The sequence below is a fragment of the Oreochromis niloticus genome, linkage group LG12, assembly GCF_001858045.2.
Source record: "Oreochromis niloticus isolate F11D_XX linkage group LG12, O_niloticus_UMD_NMBU, whole genome shotgun sequence".
NCBI classification, from domain to species: domain Eukaryota; kingdom Metazoa; phylum Chordata; class Actinopteri; order Cichliformes; family Cichlidae; genus Oreochromis; species Oreochromis niloticus.
The window spans coordinates 24,907,659-24,921,899 of record NC_031977.2 but is presented as its reverse complement, the minus strand read 5'-3'; the positions used below and the strand labels follow the sequence as shown (position 1 = coordinate 24,921,899).

General features: G+C 40.6%; 1 protein-coding gene across 2 annotated transcripts; it reads right to left on the bottom strand.

The window, feature by feature from the left end:
- Nucleotides 1-700: 700 nt before the first annotated feature.
- On the bottom strand, nucleotides 701-13,414 carry LOC100704897 (LHFPL tetraspan subfamily member 2a protein). 2 transcript variants are annotated; one of them, XM_005473461.4, is made up of 4 exons: nucleotides 13,299-13,414; nucleotides 12,309-12,352; nucleotides 4,434-5,133; nucleotides 701-2,806 (listed from the first exon to the last, which is right to left on the bottom strand). In XM_005473461.4, the coding sequence occupies exons 3-4, from the start codon at nucleotides 4,834-4,836 to the stop codon at nucleotides 2,550-2,552; spliced, it is 660 nt and encodes a 219-aa protein (XP_005473518.1). In that variant the 5' UTR covers nucleotides 4,837-5,133; nucleotides 12,309-12,352; nucleotides 13,299-13,414; the 3' UTR covers nucleotides 701-2,549. The 2 variants fall into 2 exon arrangements, with proteins under 2 accessions (XP_005473518.1, XP_003451103.1); XM_003451055.5 differs by lacking the exon at nucleotides 12,309-12,352.
- Between the last annotated feature and the right edge of the window lie 827 nt (nucleotides 13,415-14,241).

Genomic DNA, 14,241 nt, shown 5'->3' with positions numbered 1-14,241 from the left:
TTATTGTGGAGTTGTTACATAATTACAAATTTATCCTCTTGCCGTGATTTAAAAAAATAAGAATGACCATGGACAAGAGTACCTGCTCAAATTCAAACTTGGCGTCAAAATGAGGAAGAAAGGTGGTCTGGGTATTTCAGAAACTGCTGTTTTACTGGGAATTTCCCACACAACCATCTCTAAGGTTTACAGAGAATGGACTGAAAAAGAAAATAACCGGTGAGCGGTAGTTCTCTAGGCAGAGATTGTGCTGACGTATGCAGAGGTCAGTGGAGAATGGTCATACTGCTTCAAGCTGAATCAAAGGCAACAGCAACTCTCACATCTTGGTTGTAACTGCTTGTTAGAATGAACCAAAGTATGCAGAAGATAATCTCTGAGCATACGCGTTGTATGCTCAGAGATTATCTTTTCTAAACCTTGAAGCAGATGTGCTACAGATGTCACTCCTGTCAGCTAAGATAACAAAACTTGCTCTACCATTTGCAAGATGGTAGGCTCATTATCATGACAATTTTTTTTTTTTCATTCATCCATTCATTTATTTATTTTACTGGTCATGTTTGAATACAAATTACTTTTTTTGGTGGCATACTAAAAAAAGTTTAAGAACCACTTAGACTCCGAAGCCCGTGACACAGTTTACAGGGTGTCATACAAACATGCTTAGAGATGAAAAGATTCGCGAGATTTTCAAAAGTTAAACATAAATGGATTTAATATAAAATTCAAAATTTGCCAGTAAAAAAAGAAAAAATTAAACTTGTTAAACATCTCATATCACTTCAGATTTACCTCACAAGCCTCTTTTAACACTGTTATGAGCTAATGTCCACCGTCCGTCTCCAGGGGTCAGTGTTTCATCAGGAAGTCTTGGCACAGTAGAAACAGATTTTACACATTTCTAACACAGAGTAAAGAAGTCCTGCTTTATTTAAGCACAGGTTCTCTGTCCTCAGATAGATCACCCTCTCATACATGAAGCCTCATACAGTGTTCCACTTATACGCTTTTGTTAATGTAACAAAAATAGCAGACAGTATGTATTTAATCACAGTCATACTAGGAATGCGTTTGGATGTAAATCCACAAGTTCACTTTCATTCTGCCTACTCGCTCTCAGAAAACAACACTAATGGAATTATTGCACATCTCATCTACAATGAATAAAAGCACTGCATCACATGAATCCTAACATATACAGTAACATTTAGCATGGATGAATTAGAAATGAATACAATATGCAGCAATGTGAAATGATTTAAAGGCCAAGTGCAAAATACAATAGGTTCCAATTGGAAAACCATCAAACTGCGATGGAGGTCCACTTTAATCAGCTTTGCAAAAGTGTCCAAATCACTCACGAGTGGGAATGAAGTGTAATGAGCCAGTGGGAGGTTTTTTTCAATCCTTATCTTTTCCTTTTGGGCATCTTCACAAAGCCAGAACTTGTGTTTTTGGCTTTCTGCATGTCATACGGTTTTTCATGATAAACCACCTGCTTTATCTCGCTGCTTTAGCCCGTCACGAAGCCACACACAATGAAACATCTGGCAGAGCTCTGTTTTCTTTTGTTTGTTTCTGCACACGCACACACAAACAGTTATTAAGCTACACAATCAGTTAAACAGGAGGAGCTCCCTTTGAAACTAAAAATCCCTTCTGTGGTGATTTTCAACTTAAAGCGTTTAAAAAGAGTCTCAATGTCCTGCTACCACAGAATCAGAGCACATAGGCATTTAAGAAACCTCGAGTTAATGTCTATCACCAGAAGTGGCAAAAGTACAGATTTTCTTTACTTAAGCAGAAGTACAGATACCCGTGTTTAAAAAAAATACTCCAATAAAAGTTGAAGTAAAGCAACTTTTTTACTCAAGTAAAAGTAAAAAAGTACAGGTTCTGAAATGTACTCATAGTAAGAAAGTGAAAAGTAGCTCAAGTCTACTAACCATTTTTGTTAAAGGTAACTGAACCTTATGCTATATTAATACAATAATAAAATATTTGTACAAGAATGTTGCTGGGTGTTTGAGTGGATGAATCTGGTAGTGGTCAGTGATCGAACCCTATGAATGAACAAAATGATGGTTAAAACAAATAAACTGGCTTTCTGGCCGTGTTTAACATGTTAAATCTAAAAACCCATCCACTGCCAATCCAATTTCTTTGACTAACCTCCTGCTATTCCAGCAAAAATAAAAAGTTAACTTGTTCAAAAGCATATAAGTATTCCTCCTTCTGCAGCTTTACCAGAGGTTTTTAAACTGAAGTTCTGAAAAGGGGGGAAAGCATTTTATTCCCCTTTCAACTGCTCATCAGGTAGTCTCCATCAGAAGAGAGCAAAAAAAAAAAAAAGAAAGAAAAATAAACCAGGGGGAGGTTATTAAGGCCGTTTACAACAATCAGCTGATTTTATCCAGACTATCATGAGGGAGGGAAAAGAAAAATCCCACAGTGAAACATCCGTCCTCCCTCCACGAAGTTGTAGTCCACATCAGAGAAATTACACCGTGGGTGATCTTCTGGAGCTTCCCAGGGTTTCTAAAGGCTCAGAGCAGGCAGATCAGATTTTTCCCATCCTCAATCTCCTCCTGAACTTTATCGCTGGAAGTAGCGATCTCGGCCTGTGCAGACAGAACGGCACACAAGAAGGTTCCTAGCAATCCTCCTATCGCTGTGTAGAACGCCCAGCCAAGTGAACAATTAAATGGTCGAAACGGCAACGCATCGGGGCCACAGTAGAACTTCACCTTATCTGAACCCCAACCAGCAGGGTACAGCATGAGGCCGACCATCAGTAACAGGCCTGGAAGGAGAGCAGGTGATGATATGAGGGGTTTAGTCATGTCAGAGCTGAAGGTTTGAACAAATCGCAGTGCAGGTGGGAAAATAGTGAGTCGACTTTGCTAAAGACAACACCAATTTTTCAGCTGACGAGCTGATTTGTAATGGGTGGAGAGACCTCATTTGACCCCCATTCTCAGTGGTGATATCACATAATTACAGACTACCTACTCAATAAAGCTGGGCAGTCAAACCCGCCAGTGTGATTCATTGCAAAATATACAGTGGTAAGATTAATAAACTTAGGAAAGTATGATGAACATCAGATGTTGTAAAGTCAGATGTTGTAACTTGCCAACACAAAAGCAGAACTGAAATTCCTTACAGACTATGGCATGATTTCAAAACTGAGCTCGAACAGCCTTGCTTGCACAGACTTGATGTGATAGATGCTATACTGGCATATTAGCATTAGCTATGGAGCAAGTGATATGCAGTTTCTCAGTTTCTTGAATTTGACCATGATTCAGCACTGCTATTCTTGAGATCAGTTCCTGTAACATACAACATCTAGTATTAATGGTGAATGAACCCAGTAGATTCATGGCAATTAAAAAAAATTATATTCATGTATTTGGTATGTTTGTAGCCTTTCATGCCAAGTCAGCTATGATAGGTTCAAGCCCACTGCAACCTTAAATTCAATAAACAATATGGATGGATGGTTGGTTGGCTGGCTTGTTATTTTTCTAAGAGTAAATATACTGAAACTCAGAAACTTTGTGTCTGGACTGAATGAATTTGTCTTGGTTGAGGCTGGTCTTTTTAATAACTCCTTCTGTTTATAATGTTGCTATTTTACTACTTTGTTGGACACCTGACTGTGTTATGGTATATTAATTGTTTATTTATTGCCGTTTGCTGGATTGTTGTATGATTTCTGCCACCTATCCAACAACTATCCTTCAACCTTTTATGTCATATCTGTATAATTCATGATGATCAATAAATATGAACACTTAAAAAAAATGTTTTTCACTGAGAAAATGGGAAATTAATAGTTTTTTCCCTGTGCTTCTGTATTTAAAATTGAAACAAAAAAAGAAGAACAGAAATGCCTCAATCCAGCATTCTTTGAAATGGCCAGCAGGGGGCGACTTAAACGGTTACAAAAAGATGTCTATAAAAAATATTACTACAGACAGAATTTCTCATAATCTCACAAAACACTTTCATGGTGAGTTTATGGTCCCAATTTTTAGTTTCATTTTTTTTATTTAATAGAACATGATTTCAGTTTGTGTCTTTTTTAAAAGAATATTTATTTTCATTTTGTATACTATGAAATAAAAACCTAAAAAAACTTAGATATGTGATTTCTGAAATCAGTTTTCATGGATATGCTGTAAACAGCAGATACTTTTAATATATACTAGTATACTCTGGGGTGTCCCCTTAGTCTGACTGGTAACTGGTTTTACTCCAGCAACTTTCATACTATAATTTATTTATGTCATAAAATAAAATACATTTCAATTTAGTGGAAGCGTCTCAGAGCATAGTTTACATATATATGAAGGTGGGAGGGGGCACATGATTACTTTCTGTAACAAAGATACTAAACACATACAGACAGATTAACAATTTACCTGCAACAGCCTGAAGCAGTCCACAGATGTTGAATATGCTCTTCTTCAGGATGCTCTGAAAACACAGGCTGAAGATGGAGATAAAGGCCACACACCCAAGCACTAATGTCCCCGCTGCCAGAAACAACATGGCAGCCTGCCAGAAACCGCTGGCCACTTCTCCAAATGTCGTGGCATAGGGCCCACAGTTCACCTGCGGGGTCCCAATACGAAGGCAGCGGTTGTAAAGGCCGAGAGACGGCCGGTATCCGGAGTCCACTCCTGCCCTGATCCCGCTGGTGTCATTCCGAGGCGATCCCAGCAACCAGTCCGGGCTCATGAATGCGATGAGCTCAGCAAACGCCACTACAATGCTGAGTAGGGTCCACAGCATGGAACGGCATGTTACAATAACATGGCACATGGCTTTAGCTCAGAGAAGGTAAAAAACAATGATGAAAAACTTAATAAAAATTCTTGAAGCCCTTTAAGCTATTGGAGAGTTTTACTTCCCTTCCTTAGAAAGAGAAAGGTCCGTTAGGTTCCCTGCGCAGATCCAGATGGGCTGCTGATCTTATCCTCTCAGAGCAGATGTTGTCCCTTCTCTCACCTCTTCTTTGCCTTCTTCCTCTTTGAGGTAATGTTTGGCTTCAGACATCCCAAATGGCGACAGTGCACCAAATCAGCTTCCTTTAGTCATGATACCGCCTGAACAGCAAGCCTAAATGAACAGAGACACACTGAAGTCAGCAACACAACAAGGACACGGTATAAGAAACATCTACAAATGATTCTCCAGCAACTATGAATCATTACGCTCCTCCTTAGGCTTTCCAGATGACAAACAGTGTCCAATTTGTACCTCTGTCATCAAACATTCATCCTTACCAAAAGCCTATTCCCAAAGCGCTACTTTAAAGTCACAAACAGCTTGTTATGAGTGTGTAATAAGGCAAACTTCCCAGTGTGTGCTAGAACAGTCATGATGAATCACAATGCAGAGTTTATTCTGTCCTCGTTTTACTCATGGTAGACATCTGGCTGGTTGATTTTATCTGCAATGGGATAGAAACTGTGTGTTTTGCCACTAAGCAGTTATTAGCACAGAGCAGTGCAAAACTCTGTTACAGCATGCCACATCTGACAGAATCAAACAAAAGCCACTTTCAGTATTCACTAAAGTGGGTGGCACCACATTTTTGATTTGGTAGATTTTATTTTTGGCCAGATGCCTTTCCTGACGCAACCCCCGAGGAATTTGTGTCTCCTCCTGGACTCAAACCATGAATCTTTCACTTGGGAAATGTGTAAACCACTACACTATGGAGCCACTGATAGGATCACACAATATAATGTGCCATATCCTCGCCGCTGTCACAGGCAGACACAACATCAATGGGATCCTTCAGTTCACTGCTTAAATTACAGCCTGAATAAATGAATGTACATCAGCATTAGTTATTGGCTTTCATCAAGCTTAGCAAAGCAGAATCCATTTCTTTGTTCTTTATTCAACAGAAAAAAAAATCTGTATTCGTGCAATGGGCATAAGTCCCAACAATCAACGGCACTGTTGCTGCGTTATGATTTACTTGCTGTGACCATATTAGCCTCGACGCATCCTTGGTCTTAGGGGAGCAATGAAGTTTCTTGGAAACCCTCTGATGTCATGAACCAGCTGCATGATGCATACAGAAAAATATGCAGGATGTATCATCTTCACTATCTTGGCAGATCTTACTGGTAGAGCCAAGGGACGCCTGTGTCTGTGCATTCCCCCAGACAGGCTTTAAAGATTATATTAACCTTAATTATATCCATATAATATATCAATTATTATTTTAATTCATCGCTGCTAGTACGTAGCCACAAACAGAATGCTTTACTTAAAGGTTTTGAGAACCTAAACTCAACAGATATTAATAGCATTTAACCACTGGTGCAGCTTGGTTTGCCGATTTCAAACTAAGAAGCATTTCTTTGAACTGTAAGAGGAAGCCACAGTTGTTCAAACCACGAAACCTCTTGCTGTGAGGCAACAGTGATAACCAAAGCACCACAGTGTTGCCCTGCATTTCACAACTGAATTAAGAATTAGTTTGCAGCTCACCAACAATAATCTGCTTCAGTGATCAGCTGTGATGCCGCTCTGCTACATGTGCTGCAGACATTGGCAGAGAACTGAATCTTTTACAAAAAGTGAAGAGCACAGCAAACTAGCTTAGGCTATAAATGCTGTGGTGTTACCTAATTCACGTAACATACTTGTCCCTTTGTAAAAATAAACTAAACTAACTAAACCTTCATTCATTTTCTAGTTCTGCAAAAGCAAAGAACTAAAACAAATTTCGTGTCTTTTGTACAAAGGGAGTGGGAGATATTTCAGAGATCTCAAAATCTGGAACCATAAAACCAAACGAATATTTTTGGCACAGCTTGACACCACTGGAGTTAAGACAGAAAGGGTTCTCCCGTCTGTATCAGTTATGAGAAACCATTAATCAGGCACTTTATAGAGCCGTAACTTTCACATAGAAGGGAGGAGAGGCTTGTTTAACTAATAGGAGCCGATGTTATTGCTCTAATTCTTGCTGAATGTGTCATTTTGCCAGTGATGAGAAGTTCAGCACAAAAAAAATTAATTAAGAGCTATAAGTCACTCTGGTGACCTGCCGGGAATACTCCAAGTACAGCACCAGGAATCACATAATCAACCCTCCAGCCTCAATTAAAGACGGTAAATCATTACACCACATCTGTCACGATCCAAGTCATTTCAAGGCAAAACACTTCAGGAATTTCCAGGAATTTCCAGACCAAGTATTATCTGTTACCCCTACACTGAATCACGTGAAGTCAGGATTAACCAGATCATAACAACAAAGTCGAAGCATGACGACATTTGAGTAGCAGGTATGAGATTTGGAACGGTTAAGCCGTGATTCAGTTCAGGGGGATTCAGTCGTGTCTGCAGCCCCCTGTTGTGTTTGAAAGTCATGACAGGATGTGTTTGTAGTTTGTGCACAAGTCTGCTTTGATTTTACTTCGACGGTGAAGCCGGTCTTAAACATTCCTAGTTAAATTTCATCTCGTCTGCTTGTGCTCGAGCAGAATTTTAGTGCTTCAGGACACTTGAACTTTATTCTCTTACTACTATCTCACACACTAATTAGAGATCACACAAAATTCCAGCTAAAATACGCTGCCTACAAATAATTACCCAGAGGGAGGTTAAACAGAGGGAGTGCATTTCAATTACAACTGGGTTGAGTAGAGATGAAGAAGATCCGCCAACGTCAACTGGTCATTTTCAGCCCCTTAAGGAAATGGCAGAAATAAACAGGAAGCAAACAGGAAGCATCAGTGTCTGTGCAAACGTTTTAGAGAGTCACTCATGCATTGTGAGGATGACCTGTCAAACTACCAATCTAAACCGTCGCCCTACACACACAGTGTGTCTGAATGAACTGTGAAGCCTAATTTCAGGGAATTGTGGCTATAAAGAAAAGACCGAGAACAATATAATCAGGTATTTGAAGTGTGTTTATGTGTTTGAGGATGGTTTAGGGAGTGCCCTATTCTATTACAGTCCTTGAGATTGTTCCAGGCCTCTTTACGCACAATGGCTCCTTATTGTTATCAGTTTCCATTCTGCAGTCGTTTCACACAAGAGCACTCACCGCACACGCAACTTTTTAGCTCTATTTATAGCAGCCATTACAACACAGAAATGTAGTTTTTAAGTGGGTGTGCATTGTGAGAAAAATCAATGTGTGTTAATGTGGCTCTTTCAAGCGCACATAACCATGTGCGTACATCTTTGCATGAGCTTTTGTTTTCGGCTACGCAGTCTACACTTTTAGTTCCTCTGGAGTTTGAGCCTTCTGTTTGCAGCTGATTATAGCCCATCCAGCCTGAGCATGGTGCGCTCTGTTAAGACTACAATGCCCACAAATTAGCAGCTCTGTACAGAGATGGAGCCTACAAAACATACCTCATCGAGGCAGTCAGCAGGCACTTTGTGTGATCTCTCTCAGCTACTACAGGAAATCTCTTCACTCACGCCTCGTCTACCGCTCTCTAGTCTCGCAGAGTGCTGTCAGAATTAGGCCTTAAAAAGTTAGTTACTTTTTTATTAGGGCTGAGTATTTTGAGGTATTATCCATGCTGGTATTTAACTCGAAAATGTAGAGAGCATACAAATTAATCTGCAAGAAACTTTTACAGTAACTCATTAGTACCAACTTGTTGATAGGCATTTGCATGAGTCTGTGGATGTATGCATGTATATATGCACGTTCTGTGCATAAGAGTGCTTACTGCAGTATTGTTGAGAGAGCATAAAGGTCACTACATCCTGAAATTGATGAATACTTTCCGCTTGTTTGGTGGTTGTTCTGGGAAAGTGCTTGAACGGCACTTCCTCACCAAGGTCAAGATTTTCTGTGTGTTTATATGAGCACTGGGGAGGAGTATTTTACACTTAACGGCACATCAGACACTCAGAATTATGACTTATTCATAACCCAGTGATCAAGGCGCTGTGGGTGAGAGGACTTTGCTTCCCTGTTGCTTTTGATAGATACATATCTTGAAACAGCCAGATCTTTGTTACTGCAGCTCTCTCTGTGCTTGTGGATTCGCTCTCATTGATATGCATCATCCCTAACACTGACAGACCATGGAGACTCTTTCATGAATCGTCCCTGATGCTGAGTTTGATGTTACGGTAGATATGCAACAGGATGAAAGATGTCCAGCGGTAATGTGGTTCTGAATCTGATCTCGAACCTGCTTTATCCCACGCTGCTCTCCCGTCCTGACACAAACCAAGCTTGCTGCACAGCATTACAAGCATGTAGCGGGGGCCCCGAGCCAACTTACACACAGCCTTCTAATACTTCATTCAACAAGCCAACATGAACAGTCTCCTTGCTGCTATGAGACAAACTTTTTCTCATGGAATTTACAAAAAATGCAGTCTGTGGGCCAACAGCCAACCATGTGGACCACAGGTTAGAGATTAACCTGTTGTCCAAGCAGTTTGTATGCCCAGTAAAGTTTCTACTAATGAAACGAAATGTCCGTTTGACTCCAAGCCCCAGACAAAGCAGCAGACACATATGTGGGTCAGTCAGCTAGCCGTTAGAGGAAGCCGCTGAGGAGTTAATTGGTCTGAGATATCAGCAACAGTGCTGGTAGCATGCCAAGGTGCTGAGGTAATGAGTGCAGGCCACTGTAGTCTGTTCTGAAGGGTGAAAGTGAATGAGGACTGAAGGTGGGTGGTTAAGAGATCTAAAGCATGTTGGCCCAGATTATTTGGTGAAGGGAGGGTAGACGCAGCCATTAAATTGGGAAAGAAAGTCCATTCATGGACATAAATTAGAAGCTGTGAGAGACGATAAAAATACAATTGTTTTTCTGTGATGAGCCTGTTTAGAAAAGCATGTTTGAGCTGGTAGATCAGCCGCCCATACCAGATGACCCCCCTGTTAATTTGGATAGAGATCCCCCAGTAGCAAATTTTTCATAACCTGAACCATAAGCCCTAAGTCGAGCTCTGCTCTGTGCTGCTCATCTGGAAGTAAGGGCCTCATCCTGAGGCCACATAAAAGGCTGACTCACTATCTTTAGGGCAACACAAGGGCTCATACAATATGTGAACAACAAGCTCACTCAAATGATAAAACTTTCTGTCTGCATCACCACAAATTAGGAAAATGAAAAATAAATATGATACTAAAGCAGTTTGATGCAAATCAGAGTTGGGCGGGATCAAACGCGTCCTATCATAAAAGACTGCAGGTAGCTGAGCTCAATAGGAAGTAAGTCAGAATGGAGCAATGCATCCACCACCCACGCTGGAAAAAATACATTAACCGCAAGTCTTTATTTTCCAATTAATTCCAGTGCATTATTAATAAAAGCTTCTTGGTGCTTCATCAAGACTCATCGTCACTTGTGGCCTTCAGTGTAGACTTGTAAACTTTTATCACTGCTCATTTTTATCTGCTGAACAAAAACACGTCAACGCCACGCTCTCTTCACCTCCAACAAACTTGTGAAACCAAAACCACGTTTACCATCGCAAATGTCAGCTGTTTAAACAAACATGAAGAATGAAAAATAAGAGGAGACGTTGCACACAGAATTAATAGGTTTTACCTAGTCCTTTGTTTGCCACACCTAAACTTATAGCCTCAGGGAATTAACCATCTACCTTATTGCAGTGTGTGCTTCAACAAGAGAGCAGAGAGAGTACCCAAGAGTGAGTCACACAAAGCATACCAAGCATAAAAGACAATAAGCGCAAAGATAAGTTTGATTTCTTTGGTTTACTTGCTTAATTGTCCCAGATATTATGAAACAAGAGCTGTTCTCATCAAGAATTCTCTCTTGCTAACCATAACCATGTGAGCTGCTGCTTTTGCTGCCCTCCATAAAGAGCGGAATGAAAGAGCTGCAGGAGGAGAAAATGTTTCCCATGGATAGGCATTTACCACAATTTGTGTCTCATAACGTCTGCCACTGAGTGATGGCCACCATCAAATGCATGTTTAGCGCTCCAGAGTGAGTAAGATTTATTTTACAGGCCCAGATTAAACACAATAAAACAATTCAAGCTGCAAAAGACCATTACTGCTGATGAACAAATGCCAGCAGTTCTAACTCTCATATACAACCACTGGACCTAAGGTTTCGATGACAATAGAGGGGCCCAAAAATGTAAACAATAAGTCAACAGCAAGAAGCCCTCCAACATCACGCCATAACAATAGATCCCACTTTACTGACAAACAAACACAAATACACAATCATAAACGGTGCCAGCCTGTGCTCATTCAACCTGGCTATAATCGCATCAAAAAACACATGACTTCCCCAGAGAAAAGTATCAGCCAGGCTCATTTGTGCGCATGTGTATGTGTGTGTGTGGATGTGCCAAAAAACAGAAGAAAAATCAGCCGTCTTCATCTGGTAGAATTCAACTCAACAAAGGCAACACAAAGCCATGCCGACACCAGCCCCCCCTCACTCACTCTACCTCTCAAAGACATGCCACCGTTGGCCCAGAATGCACTTCTTCACGCTCACAAACAGGTCGCCATGGTCCCTAACCTATTCAATCTGTGCAACACCCCGGCCTCTCACTCCCCATGCAAACTCTGTTCTAGCCTCATAGTTTCTGATGCACAAAGCCCCTAAGTGACCCTCACATTTCACTTACACAAAGACAGGCATGAAACGGGCTGGCTCTACTCCTTCAGCCGTCCTGCTCTCCAGTTTGTTTCTGAAAGGATGATTGACGTACACACAATTTTTTCCTTTCCTTAAAAGATCATAAGAGATTTGGCATGTTAAATATTCTATAAAACTACTATATACACTAATATATCCATTTGGAAAGGATTTAAATACTAAAATCCCTTCAAACCCTTGTTTGTATATGTATGTGACATTTCCTCTCACTACATTCACGCTCTGAGATTTAGATTCAGTTAGCAATAAGAAATGTATCAAAACACACAGACGAAAACAATAATTACAAGGAGGTAAAAACAAAAAAGGCCACACAACACAACTATGTTAGTCTATGAAAAGAGTTCCATAAATAATTTGAGTATCCAGCTGTGGCTGCCTCTAAAGGTTTACATATCAAAGAATGCATGAAGGACAGTTTACAATCACACTCAGTAGAGAACAGGCGTCTCCTGGAAGGAAGCAAATTCTAAAGGACAGCAACAATGTGAAGAACTGTGTGGCGTAACTGGATATAATAATGGTTTTATCTACAATAATCAGAAGTCTGTCAATCGTGACCCTGACTCAACACTTATGTTAAAAACAAGTTTTATCACAGCCTGATAAAAACCTCAATAAATAAATAGGACTTACGATATTTCCTGCATTCACTAGAAGCACAGCTTGTATTTTCACCACTGAAAAAAAGAAAAGAAAAAGAAATCTCCCTTGGCTATCATCAGCACATTGCTCCATTCAATGACACCTAACAAGTTTGCGCTTGTCAAAACTCACTCATAGGAAAAGAGGGCAGGCTAGAGCAATCACACTGAAGGAAATTACCACAGAACTGCATAATCTTTTAAAAGGTCATTGGAATTTGTTGAACATTGTACGCGTAAGTCCAAAAATGCAGTACTGATCATTCGATATGAGTCACAGTGAGTCCTCACTGAAAGTTAGTCATAACTCACTTTTGTCATTATTATTGCTAAAGTTTGTTCTTGATGTCAGCTTGAGTAAACACTGCAGATGTTTCTTGATTTGTTTGGTTTATGATGTAGCACCACTTCCCCTCACAGTGCAACAGTGTGTCAGGCAGAGAGAATATTACTCCCTGGGTGGCTTTCCAAAGATGGACCTCCACCCTGCACCGCACTTCAAGGACACGGGGTTGTGGTGGAAAGGGAAGGGGACAAAGGGCTGCTGTGCGGACATGTGCGAAATACAGATAAAGATGTGAAAACCATTAAAATATTGACGTTTTCAACCGCTGCCACATGCTGTATCAGAACACAGAGCCAGCTGCAAGTGCAGATAGCTCACTCTTTGAATAAATGCGGTCTTAACACACAATCCTCCAAGAAGTCTTAAAGTGGCAAGATGCCTGTGTATTACAACTCAGCGAAGCATGCAAACTCCAAAAACGTACAGCTGTGAATAATCAATGAAAAGCTTTCCGACGAAAGAAATCAGCTGACACATGGACGTTAGGCTGAGCAGGGTTTCGTGCATTGTGTGTGCGCGCACAGCTGTAAATCAATCCAAAATTGATTTACAGCTGTGCGTTAATGACACTTTCAGCAGTGAGATTCACATCTGCCGGCCAAAAGCTAAGTCATTGCTACAAACTCTTCTACTTACCGAAGTCGAAAAGCGGAGAAGTTTTGAAACACTGCTTCGTTTCCCGGGGCAGCCCAGCTTTCCAAGCACTCATTCACTCCTTTCTTCGGGACTCTCTCCTTCTCCCTCCCACTAACCCGCCCCGCTACCATCTGACGCCATCCTTTCTCCCCCCCCGTTTACTCCCCTCTCTCGCCTCCCTCCCCCTCGCTCCCATCCCCCACCCCCACCGTGTGCCACAGAGAAAGTAGACGAAAAGTTGTAGCGATGATTAGAAAGAAAATTACTATTTCCTGGATGTTCTTATTCTCAGCTGCTCAAATAAACGCGTCGAGAGCGATCTACGCACTCCTTTTTTTGTCTGTGCAATGAAATTCATTTTTTAAAATCTTAATGGCTACTGCTAAAACCACATCAGTGTATCTTCCCACATAAATCATTGTGCAGGTGTGAAATAGAAGCTGTGTAGCAAAATAATCGGGATTTATATGGAATCTATCAGTGACCCGTCATACTGCATATATTTAGGTGAGATATCATTTTACATAATGTTATTTTGCTGGGATATTTGATTATTTATGTTCAGTCTGACCATTGAAATAGTCCTGGATTAATATTATCATTATGAAAAAACTATTTTGCCTCACATACTTAAAGTGCGCCTTTCATGCTTTTTATATTGAGGTCAACATACGTTTGAGTAATCCATGTGAGCCAAAAGCCTTTTTTTTTTGGTGTTGCCTCTGTATGATGTTGCAAAAAACAGAGCGATATACCTAATATTGGCCTCACAGACACACAGCTCTGGCTGTGATTACAGCAGCAGCTGTTCAAAGCTTTTGTTTATGAGGAGGGGCCAATAAGAAGAAAGAAAGAGAGCAGCTACAGTGGTTTAAGACACAGGGTGACAGGATAAGCTGGGTGGCAGCACTGAGGCTGAGTATGAAAAAAATAAGGACTTATT

Excerpts from the sequence above, each read along its gene's own strand:
- LOC100704897 (XM_005473461.4), bottom strand. The coding sequence starts at position 4,836 with ATGTGCCATGTTATTGTAACATGCCGTTCCATGCTGTGGACCCTACTC. Across the intron at positions 2,807-4,433 it reads ACTGCTTCAGGCTGTTGCAG|GCCTGTTACTGATGGTCGGC; the intron begins GTAAATTGTTAA and ends CTCTCCTTCCAG.